The sequence below is a fragment of the Rhinopithecus bieti genome, unplaced genomic scaffold, assembly GCF_001698545.2.
Source record: "Rhinopithecus bieti isolate Rb0 unplaced genomic scaffold, ASM169854v2 scaffold_2254, whole genome shotgun sequence".
NCBI lineage: Eukaryota > Metazoa > Chordata > Mammalia > Primates > Cercopithecidae > Rhinopithecus > Rhinopithecus bieti.
In genome coordinates, this window is record NW_016803982.1 from 2954091 (window position 1) to 2966939 (window position 12849).

The 12849-nt window shown below is 40.3% G+C and overlaps 1 protein-coding gene across 1 annotated transcript in view; it reads right to left on the reverse strand.

The window, feature by feature from the left end:
• Positions 1-12849, reverse strand: part of PCCA (propionyl-CoA carboxylase subunit alpha) — a 478959-nt gene that overhangs the window by 258215 nt on the left and 207895 nt on the right. Inside the window, exons 14-15 of the mRNA XM_017861220.1 lie at positions 6807-6943; positions 4724-4776 (exon numbers count right to left, since the gene is read on the reverse strand). Of these exons, the coding sequence (XP_017716709.1) occupies positions 4724-4776; positions 6807-6943 (190 nt within the window). The remainder of the gene's footprint in view (positions 1-4723; positions 4777-6806; positions 6944-12849) is intronic.

A 12849-nucleotide genomic window follows, 5' to 3' on the forward strand; every position in this document is an offset into this window, starting at 1 on the left:
AAAAAAAAAAAAAAGAATTTAAGAATTAAGAATTTAATTCCACTTAAGTCAATGGAAAAGAGTGAATTATCTACCTTTCATCTAAAACCTTGAATAAGTTCTAAGAATTTAAACAAAACTTTGGCCACATGCGCTGCTTTGATGCCATTTTTTTTCTCATAAAAACTAAGTATCTTCTAAATGCACTTCACAATAGTTTCTTTATCATGACATGTCATATTTCATACACTCTGACACAGGAAAAGGTCAGTGAACAAACAAATTATCTTCCCATCTTCAACTACACTAATTGAAGGATAGGACTTAGTCATTATAATAATCTTGAAGCTTATTATAAGCAGACAATGCCATAGTCTTAAAAAAAAGCTTTGTAAAAATAAACAGATGGCATCCATAATTAGCTTTGTGTGTGTTATGAGTTTGTTTACAGTTTCAACAACATTTTAAGACATTTTGACATAATTTTAATGACAAATTATCACTAAAATAAGCATCTACCCTTCATAAAATAAATGTGACACTAAATAAAGATCTTATTAGGAGTTTAAAATATATATTTTTGAAAACAGATTATGATTTTGTAAGAACCAAGACTTTATAAGATAAATATAATAACTAGCAAAAATAGTAACTAGCAAAAAAATATATTTTTTTAATATATATATATTAATATATATAATAACTAATATAAATATAGTAACTAGCAAAAAAAAAGAAACCCTCTATTATTACTAGAAACCAATTTCATGTGAGAAAGCATCTCAGCACTCTACTCAAGAGGTGAACCTGGATGGGTGTGGTGATTCACGCCTGTCATCCCAGCACTTTGGGAGGTCAAGACAGGAGAATCACTTGAGGTCAGGAGTTTGAGACCAGCCTGGTCAACATGATGAAACCCCATCTCTACTAAAAATAAAAAAATTTAGCCAGGTGTGGTGGCACACGCCTGTAATCCCAGCTACTCAGGAGGCAGAGGCACGAAAATTGCTGGAACATGGGAGAAGGTTGCAGTAAGCCGAGATTGCACCACTGTACTTCAGTCTGGGTGACAGAGCGATACTCCATCTCAAAAAAAAAAAAAAAGAGAAGAAAAGAAAAAAAAGAGGTGAACCTACTATGTGCCAAGTGCTTTACATCAATACTATTCACACATCCCTGATAGACGAAAAGACAATTTTAAGAGTTAAGTGAACCATTCAGTTTCCTCTTTCTATGACCAGTGCCCATATAAGCACATACCATATACGAGGCTAATAAATATATATTGAATGAATGAACAACAAATGCAGATTCACACCTACAGTAAGCAGTCGGAACGGAGCTGGAACTCATCTCACTGCAGAGGTGACGCTATCTTCCTGATCTTCCTGACAGAAATGTATATGAAAGAAATGTATGCATAAAAGCATATGCAATAGCTATACAATTATGTATACATGTCTTTTTAAAAGCATATTACTATCAAGGTTTCAAGATCCAAATTTGAAGATGGATCTGTAACTGTGTAGGAAAAAATAGGTACATCAGATCCACTTTGAATGGGATCCAAAAGTAGACCCACTGTGTTCTAAACTTAGTCATATAACAGATCCATAGCATTTTACAATCTAAATTAGGGAGCTACAAGTAATTCAAATTAGAAGCAACTAAGCAGATAACTAAAATAAGCTGCTAAAGGTAAAATCCTTACTAACAGAAATTTTAAAAAACATTTACCTTTTGACAAGTACTGCATAAGTCCACAAAATAGTCTAACTTGCTTGAATTTTCCAGGTAAAAGAAATCAACTTCTTTAAAGTAAAACTTAAAATTTTAAACATTTTCGAAAGAAATCCTTCTAAATACATAGGATTCCAAAGCTACTCCACAGGATATGAAACCTTTCCTTTAGACTGTGTTATTACCAGAAATCTTATAAGTACAACATTGCTTAAATAATCACAAATATCCCTCTATTCCCAAATGCTTTGCAACGGTTTCTCTCTGTAAGTCAGGCTCAATACTTAAGTGATAGAACAGGGTTATATGAAGGAACAAAAGGACAGACGGAAGGAAGGAAGGAAGGAAGGGGAAGGAAGGAAGGGAGGGGGGGAGGGAGGGAGGGAGGAGGGAGGGAGGAGGGAGGGGAGGGAGAGAGGGAGGGGACGGAAGGAAGGTAGGGAAAAGATGGTTAACTTGACCAAAAGGTTATCAAAATAAAAAAACAAAAAAGTCAAAAATTGGTGTCTGGTAAACCAACAAGTTCATCTTGTCCCACTTAGCAGAAAAATGTAACTACAGAAGTCTGATGCTAATAAGCATCTGTTGTGAGGGCTATTATGTGGGGGGAAAAGGTTTCTGTGTCACTTCTATTTGGGAAACACCGGGTTAATCTCAGTTCAACAGATTGTTTAGGAAAGACTCTTGTCATTAGCATGCCCATATGTCCTGTGACTCTCCTAGAGAAGGGCCTTGTGCAGCACTTCCTCCTCCTTTTGCAAAGTACCTTTATGAGTTGCCAAGTCCATGGAACACACTTTTGGAAACAATGCCTTAAAAACATTCAAAATACAAAATGGAATTCCCTTATTGTTACTCCATCCTCAACACACAAATATTTTAGAACCTGGTTTCATATGTTTTTCCTACCCGACAGCAATGCGCCCATTCTAAAAAGCACACAAATCAGGGATCCACCAGAGAGCACTGTTTTGCATTGTTAACATATTAGCATATGAATATATAAATCTTGGGATTTAGTGAGTAACAGTAAGCCTGAACCCCCCCCACCAAAAAAAAAAAAAATCACATTCACAAAAAAGGAGTAAGCCCTACCAAGTCATAATACCTGAGTCCTCAAAGACAAATTTCTCAAGGGAGTGCCACACTGCAGAGTCTAACAGTTGTTGATAAATTCATTTGTATTGGTTACATCCCTAGCTCACCATGAGTCTTTTGTTCTAACAGGTACAAAAAATTATCAAATGCCATATTATAGGACATAATCATGCCTCATAATATCCCATGCCATAATCATCCTCATGGACTAGAATAAATACGTCTAGTTCCATACACCTACGCTAGATGGTAACAATCGGCTGGCTTTTTATAGATTTACTTGCTATTTTAATTTAGTTTTGTGTTCTTAATCACCATCAAGCTGTCGCTATTAGCATTGTGTCCAAACCTCTTACCACTCCCTCCTGCTCATCTGTTGCTTCAAATTTATTTCCCAAAATATAACTAAGCTTGTCAAATGCAACTGTGAGGTAAATTAGGTTATGCTTCATCTCTGAGTGCTTAATGTATCTCATTTCGGTAGCAGAATAAGCTTAGAAAAACTAAATCTCCTTGGCACTGTGCTGTTACCTACGTCATGATTCTAAAAATTATAACAAACTCTGACACTGCCATTGTCATCTTTAGCCTATTCCTCATTAAATACAAACTAGGAAGTACGCTAAAGCTAGTGAGTGAAAGTATGCTGGGCTATTTACAGAGTCTCAAAGTGTCTCCCTATAAGATACTTTATCAAGGACAAATGAAAAAATAGAAAGTCTACAGTGTAGAAACGCCAGAGACACCTCCTTAACCAAGCCAACACCACCAATAATGGGATAAAGAGACACTTCATGCTACCAACATGGTGCTCACAGACGGACAGTGTCAGTTCTGCAGTACTCCTGCCCAGAACGCAAAGACTGAATCTAGTACATGAGAAAAGAGGCAAACCTAAAATGAGTGACATTTTATGAAATAAGTGGTTTATGCTCTTAAAAAATGTTAAGATCACAACTGACCAAAAGACTAAGGATTATTCCAGATGGAGAGAGAAGAAAGGGATATAACAACTAAATGCACCACAGGATGCTGAGCCAGATTTTTTTTTTCTTTTACCACAAAAGGCATTAATGAGGCAACTGGGGAAATTTGAATATAGTCCCTAAATTGGACAACAGTAATACTTTAATGTTCAAATCTTGATTTTGATTATGGTGCTATAGTTAGACCAGAAAATGTACTTGTTTTTAGGAAGTACAGACATATTTAGGAGTAAAGGGGCACCAGGCCTGCAACTTACTCTGAAATGTTTCCAGTAAATACAGATATAGATAGAAAGATAAAGCAAATGTGGTAAATATGAGCAAAGTGTATTCAGAAATTACCTGTAATATTTTTACAACTTTTCTGTGAGTCTGAAACCATTTCAAAATTTAAAGTTAAGAAAAATATGGCAGGGTACGGTGGCTCACCCCTATAATCCCAGAACTGGGAGGACAACCCAGGTGGGTATCCTAGGAGTTTGACAGCAGACTGGGTAACACGGCAAAACTTTGTCTCCATTAAAAAAAAACAATACAAAAAAATTCAGCCAGGCATGGTGATGCAAGCCTGTAGTCCCAGCTAATTGGGAGGCTGAGGTGGGAGAATCACCTGAGCCCGGGAAGTCGAGGCTGCAGTGAGGCAAAATCGAACCACTGCACGCCAGTCTGGGAGATGGGACTGAGACCCTGCCTCAAAAAAATAAAAAATAAAAAAGTTAATAGAAATAAAAATAGTGTCCCTAGAAAGACTTGTTTTTCATATTACAAAACATCATTAAAAATAAAGACATCTGACTTGATCAACATTCTTGTCAGAATCCTCCCACTATGTTAAATAAAAACAGTTATACAATAGCAGATAGTTTGTGCGATATGTTTCCTCTGACCTAAACTTTTAAATGTTTTACTGTGATGTTTACCTGATAATTCCTAAAACTTTCAAGATCAGTAACTGAGTAACAGGAAAGTCATCCTGAAGGGGAGCAAGATTCAAGGAAATTTTAATTATATACCTGAGTTGACTTGAAATGAAAAATTAAAACTGAGGAAAGTCAGTTTTAAGGGAAAAGGAGAAAAGTCACAACATGTAAAAAGAAGTGAGAAGGATGCACTGTGTGTTAACTTGGCCACTGTGAGGAGAAGGCTGATGAGAAGTATTAAAAATTCCTTCGGCCGGGCACGGTGGCTCAAGCCTGTAATCCCAGCACTTTGGGAGGCCGAGACGGGCGGACCACGAGGTCAGGAGATCGAGACCATCCTGCCTAACACGGTGAAACCCCGTCTCTACTAAAAAATACAAAAAACTAGCCGGGCGTGGTGGTGGGTGCCTGTAGTCCCAGCTACTCGGGAGGCTGAGGCAGGAGAATGGCCTAAACCCGGGAGACAGGGCTTGCAGTGAGCTGAGATCCGGCCACTGCACTCCAGGCTGGGCGACAGAGCGCGACTCCGTCTCAAACAAAAAAAAAAAAAAAAAAAAATTCTCTTCCTTTCCTCCTGTGCTATGTTCTCTTGACATTCGCCAGTGTCTGTTGTCACCAGAAGGGCTGTGCTGGCAGCCCAGTTATGCCTGGCTTGGTGCTGGGCTTCCTCAAAGCACACACACTAGAGAAAACAGAATAAAACGGTGCAGACAGCTTGTGCATGGGCGCCATGTGTGGGTAGCCCTGGGAGAAGCAGGGAAAAGGGGCATGAGGCAGGAGGAGGCTGTGGACGTCTCCCATTCAGGCCATTAGCGTGAGAAGAAGCTGTCAGCTCTCCTCCAGTCAGTCCACGGGCCCCCTGGAGAGTAGTGGGGCTTTCCCTTTTGTCTTCTGCCTGAAGTTTGTGCATGAGGACAGCAGCCACATCATTGCTTTATGTGGTGAATGAGTGACGGAAGGATGATGGGAGGCGGATCTGGAGCTGAGGACACTGGCCTGGGGCCAGGAAAAGATGAGTCCTCAGGTTTAGTAGCTCTCAAATCTGACTGCAAGTCCAAATCAACTTGGAAGGTTTTGAAGTCCTCTTTGGCCCCATTTGCAGACCTCCTACATCAAGATCTTCAGGGATGAAGAATCTGCATATTTTCAGTTCCCCAGGATAGTAATTCTCACATTTTAGCATACATCAGAGTCACCTGAAGGGCTTGGTAAGACACAGATTTCTGGGTCCCAGTCCTGGAGGTGCTGATTCTAGTAGGTCTGGGGACCCCACTTTGAGGCCCCACTTTGAGGGCTTTTTCCGGGAGGCAGGGATATCTTACTCCAAAGGAACAGTTTTTCTCCTTTCAGTCAGTTTCAGTAACTGGAAGAGAATAAGGCCCTCGAGTCTCCCGGCTTCTAAACTGCCCAGGAGCAAGAGGAGCCCCGTGCTGTCAGTCCTCAGGAGGTGCCTTAGTGCCACCACTAGGAAATTCAGTGCTTATAGGGCCAGACAACAAATGATTGCAGGGGAAGCTAGCGGGATGTGAGGCAGCGGCAGAGACTGAGGTGACCCGGCGGCACTTGCCCTGTGTGAAGACGGGCAGCCGGTATTTTGGCTCTTGCAGGAATTTGGGCCCAGGCTTCCCATGGCCTCTGTTTTATTTTCATCTCACTTGAAGCCAGAAGTCTGGGTTTTTATATGAAATGTCCTATTTTTGGCTGGGGTGGCTCACGTCTGTAATCCCAGCACTTTGGGAGGCTGAGGTGGGCGGATCACTTAAGGTCAGGAGTTCAAGACCAGCCTGGCCAACAAAACCCCATCTCTACTAAAAATAAGAAAAGTTCGCCAGGTATGGTGGCACACGCCTGTAATCCCAGCTACTCAGGAGGCTGAGGCAGGAGAATTGCTTCAACCCAGAAGTGGAGGTTGCAGTGAGCCGAGATCTCCAGCCTGGGCAACAAGAGCGAAATTCAGTCTCAAAAAAAAAGAAAAAAAAGAGAAAGAAATTTCCTATTTTTTAAATACTGACAGCTAATTCCCATTTTTTAAAAAAATTGTGTGGGCCAAGCTAAAGACATCTGCCAGCCTCTGCCAGCGTACTGCCTCTGCTTTGGGCTCGGTACAGTCACTGAGAACAGGAGCAGGAGAAGTTCCTCTGCCAGCATGCTGCCTCTGCTTTGGGCTCATCTGCCAGCCTCTGCCAGTGTGCTGCCTCTGCTTTGGGCTCGGTACAGTCACTGAGAACAGGAGCAAGAGAGGTTCCTCTGCCAGCATGCTGCCTCTGCTTTGAGCTCAGCACAGTCACTGAAAACAGGAACAGGAGAGGTTCCAACAGTATCAGGCTAAGTCAGGCCAGGGTGTCTCAGGGCCCGTGGATAGAGGAATCCTTAAGCTTTGTCAAAATTGGTGCTCAGTGGTGAGATAAATCCCAATTTGGACTGAAACTGAGGCTCGTTGAAAGCATTGATTACCAACCTTTTTCCTCTGCCTGCAAAACCGCTTCCATGCATTGCATGGTAGAATCATGAGAGATGCTTGCAGGGGAGGGAGAGGGAAGACTAGCGAGGTATGGATCAAAAACACCACCCCTCTCTGCCATTTTGGAGATTCTGATGTGCCAGTTTCCCTCAGTCCCTGGAAAAATGCTCTGAAATGCATTTTTAGGCTGAAGTTGATCCAGACTTAAACTATGCCTTGCTACTGCCCTAGCCACGTCCAGAATTCAGCTTTGTTGTGGGAGAAATGGGAGGATAGAGAACGTGCTGAGAGGGCAGGAGCAGAGTGAAGTCTGTGGAGACTGGATTACAAGCCCAGCGACACCACGGTCCCTGGTGTACTGGGCCCCTCAACTCCACACTGACCCATGGTTCTTGGCAGAGGAGGGTTAGGGAGTGACTGAGGAGAGCCAGGCCTAGGCAATACGAGCTTCTCTGAGCTTCTTAGAATGCAGACATTTAAACAGAAAACACAGAGCCTTCCTGGAGAGCCTTCCTGGAGAATCACTGGGTCAAGACCTGACCATGGGCAAACCCGGGAAAGTTTGCAGCCAGATCCCCATTCCTGTGACCCCAGGGGAGGGGCGAGACTCCTAGGACTGGCTAGAAAGATGCTTTGTGGAGTGTTTGCTGTGGTTGTTCCTAAACCTGTCTGTCCACATACACACACACACACAAATTTGGAAATGTGTATTATTAAGGGTCCTAATATTAAACTTAACACAAAGGCCTAAGCCATGTAGTAAATACTTTTCTCTATCAGCTTCATTTTTGGAAGAAAGATTTCAGTTTCCATTTTTCCTCCCAGATTCTTCTTACATAAACATCCTTTAACAAAAAGGAGGTCTCTTTAAAAGTGGTTAATATTTCAAATATGTTTGTTCACATGTAACAATAATTTTGCAGTTAACTGAGAAAAGAATGAGAGAAAGTTATTATTTAATATGTGGCTAAGTCTGCCATCTTTTCAGATGTCAGACAGGCTTTATATTAACAACAATAATAACAGCAATAATGTTAATAATAATGACAACAGTAAGAGTAAAAATGTCAACCAATATATAATAAACAGCATGCAAATGTTATGGATAAGATACTCACAGTTAGCAGAAACAATGTGTGCTCAGTATAAACCAGGTACTAATTTGAATATTTAAACTATATTAACTCATTTAATGCTGACAATCCTATACAGCAAATGCTACAATTAATGTCATTTTACTAATGAGGAAATCAAAACATACAGAAGTTAAGGATCTTGCCTATGGTCATATAGCTAAGTAGGAAGAGAACTAGAATTTACTTGCTCTGAATGAAAATAGTAGATGTTTGCAATTAACAAAAACAATGATTAAATGAGTTTTCCATTAGTCAGTTACAGTTGTTCTAAAACATTTTACAATTTTGAATCTCATTGAATTTCTCCATAAAAAACGATGTATCTGACTTCATAGGGTTCACAGACTTCCCTAAAGCTCGTGAGAGATCCAGATAACCCAGGTTAGCTATTCCTGCTTTGGGATCCTGTCAAAACCAGCCTGGCTCCCACCCCTCCACTCCAAACTCCATGCTATCTATCTCCCCAGAGTTACTAAGCAGCTGAGGACATGGGAAGCACCAAGATCTAGGGAGAAGATGAGAGCCAAGAACTGGGAACAGGCTCTTCTCCCTCTATGGCTAAACGAAAACTGGAGACTAGCTTCAGAGAACTCTAGGGGAAGAATGTGAAAGGAACACATCAAGGACATAGATTGGCCTGCAAAGAGTCATGGACCTTGGGGGAAAAGTCAATAAAGGCTCCAGATGGGTCCATGGTCTCTTTGCCCAGGAATCCAAGTAGTCAATAAAAATTAGCTCAATTCTGTCCTTGAGATGAGAATGCTAGGAGACATATGCTCTTCCAGGCCTCTGGAGTAGATATGGTTGTGTCTTCAACCATTTGAAGGGCTGCTGTCACTCAGAATATTTCAAGAAGCAGAACTCAGTACTAATAACCCCCAAACAACCACAGCAAAACCACAGCAGGGGGATTACTACCACAAGAAAGAAAAAACATTCAGAACAATGATTTCATAGGCCAAGTGAAACAGAGCTGCTGAAGGACGGGGGAAATACAACTTCACCCAAAAAGCAGGAAAGGCACTTAAAAACTTAAGGAGTAGCAATGCACATATGTGCATGTGCACACACACCCCGTGTCCTCCTTCCGTCTCCCCAGGGGATTGGTCCCAGGACCCCTGTGAATACCAAACTCTACAGATGCCCAGGTCCCTGATATAAAGTAACATGGTATTTGCATCTAACCAATGCATATCAAAAGACCCGTACACTTTTCTTTTTTTTAAGAAATGGGTCTTGATCTGTCACCCCAGCTCAGTGCAGTGGCATGATCATGGCTCATCACAGCACTGATCTCCTGGGCTCGAACAATCCTCCTGATTCAACCTCCAAAAGTTCTGGGATTACAGGCATGAGCCACAGCACCCAGCCCTTCCCATATACTTTAAATCATCTCTAGATTACTTACAGTAATACAATGTAAATGCTATATAAGCTGTTGCTGTGCTATATTGTGTTTTTATTGGCATTAATTGCTGAATTGATATTTTTATTTTATTTTACATTTTAAGCCACAGTTAATTGAATCCACAGATGCAGAACTAGTAGGTAAGGAGAGCTAACTGTAATGCACAATTAGAATTTCTGAGCTAAAACAATGGGATTTCCCAATTGCACAATTTAGTCAGTTACTTCAAGGAGAGGATAATCACTGCTGCAACCTGAATTAGTAACCTGGAAGATCAATAAAGAAATAATGTCAAGAGACACAGCATAAATATAAAATGACAGTTATCATAAGAGAAATATATCCAGTAGACCTAAATTGCAAAAACTAAAAGTTCCACCAGGAGAAGAAAATTGCTGAGGGAAAGAAATAGTTAAATAACAGAAGAAACTTCCTCTGAAATGAAGCAATACTTAAACCTGAACACTGAAAAAGGGCATGGACTAAAAGGCAGGGTTAACGTATACAAACACACACCAAGGCATACCCTGGTTGGAAAAAAAGTCCCTGAATTCCAATGATTAAAAGAAAATTAGAGCCAGGCACAACGGCTCATGCCTGTAATCCCAGCACTTTGGGAGACCAAGGTGGAGGATCACTTGAGACCAGGAGTTTGAGACCAGATTGGGCAACAAAGTGAGACCTTGTCTCTACAAAAAAATTTTAAAATTAGCCAAGCATAGCAGCATGCACCTATGGTCCCAGCTACTTGGGAGGCCGAGGCAGGAGGACTGCTTGAGCACAGGAGGTCAAAGCTGCAGGGAGCCAAGTTCATGCCACTGCACTCCAGCCTGGGTGACAGGATGAGAAAAAGAGAGAGAGAGAGAGAAAAGAAAAAGAAAAAAAGAAAAAAAATTGGGCAAACTTTCAGACAGCAAGACTACATTATCTCTAATGGGAAAGAAATGAGAATGACACCAGATATAATACTAGAAGCTAGAACACAGCTGAAATTCATATACTCCTGAAAGACAAGAACCGAAACCCAATCCTGATCAAGAATCCTGCACTCAATCAAAACAGTATTCCCCTTTCAGGGCTAAAGAAACATAGTTGAGGATGTGACATTTCAGAGCATATATTCCACAAATTCTACTGAAGAAATTTCATGAAAAAAATGCGCTACATAAACAAATGAACTAGGGCAGAAATCTCAAAAAAGAAAGATGAAGATACAGCAAATAATGAAAGATGTGTCTGGGCTGTATACATAGGAGTTAAAAAAGGTCTTTGGAAACACAAGAGATAAACTACAAAAGAAAGTCAAAAATAGCTCAGAAGTATTAAATTATCTTAGCAAATCTTCAGTGCTGGAAAGTCGAGGGAACTAGTTACATCATCTTTACAAATGATAGAGAAAACGTCTGTCTGAATAGAACAATAAATAAAATTTTAAAGGACAATGGAATTTCCAAATTATCAATGGGAAACAAAAGGGATAATTAACAATTATTTTAGCAACAAACAGAAAAGGAAAAACAAAATGGAAGACAAGAAAAAAACATTTAAAATATAAGATAAAATAAATAAAATCAAGTATTTTAAATGGGAAGAAGTAAATTTTCACACTAAAAGAAAATGTTGGATTAGGTTCTTAGAAAACTTTTTCAGGCTGGGTGCCAGCGGCTCACTACTGTAATCCCGGCCCTTTCAGAGGCCAAGACAGGAGGACCCCTTGAGCCCAAGAGTTCCAGACCAGCCTGGGAAATATGTTGAGACCCCCTGTATACAAATACATACACACACACAATTTTTTCTAAACTAAAAAAACAAAACAACTAATAAAGAAGGCTTTAAAATAAAGGACCAGAAAAAAAGGAGGAGATACAATATGATATGAGTCAGAGTAGGATTTGAGATTAAACATTTAAACAAGATGAACATTCAGGCAAGAAAAAAAGGCACTTAATTCATGTACAAGAGCCATAAACCCACATACATCAAATTATGCTGTACACAAGTATGTAAAAATAGGCATTAGGAATGCAGAGAAAACTTAAAGACATATACTTCAGTATAACGTGAAATTACATGATGCCTGGTATCTGTGTTAAAATACTCCAGCCAAGAGAGGAACAACTGAGGAAAAGAAGGCATACCTGAAACGACACTGGGAAGTAAATAGGAAGCTGGTTGCGGATTCCTGGGGCTCTACTCTACTACTGTTGCTATTCTGAAGTACTTCTGCATGTGTGAAAATTACAATGAGGAAAAGAAAGTGAGACAGACACACAAAGGGAGGAAGGAGGAAGGGAAAGAAAAGAAGGGAAAAAGGAAAGAAAAGGAAAGAAGAGAGATGGAAAGAACCAAAGAAGGAAAGAAGGAAAAAAATGCAAAGATGTCTTGGATACAAAGATTTTTGGGGCAATGAACCTATTCTTATGATACCATAATGGTAGATACATTTGTCCAAACTCACAGATTGTATAACACAAAGAGCAACCTTAGTGTAAACAACAGACTTTAGTTAAAAACAATGTATCACCAGGTGCTCTGGCACAGGGCTATAATCCCAGCACTTTAGGAGACAGAGGCCCCAAGAGTTCGAGACCAGGCTGGCCACATGGTGAAACCTCGTCTCTACAAAAAAATACAAAAATTAGCCAGGTGTGGTGATGTGTGCCTGTACTCCCAGCTACCTGGGAGGCTGGGGTGGCAGGATCGCCTGAGCCCAGGAGTCCAAGGCTGCAGTGAGCTGGGATCTCACCCCTGCACTCCAGCCTGGGTGGCACCAAGACCCCCATCTCTAAAAACAAACAAACAAACAAAAAACCCACAATGCATGAGTATTGGCTCATCAGTTGTAACAAACACACCACACTAATATGAGACATTGAGTAGAGAAATGGTGGGGGATGAGGGAGGGGCATATGGGAACTCTCTGTACTTATATTTTCTATAAATCCAAACTGCTCTAACAAATAAAGTTAGCTTTTAAAATTATGATGAAAAACTCCACCTATCTCTTTCTTAAACAGATTCAATTTTTAAAGGGAAAGAAAAAGAAGAAAAGATACATAGATGAATTGAATAAAACAATTGATAATCTTAAATTTTTTTTTTTTTTTTTTTTTTTTTTTTT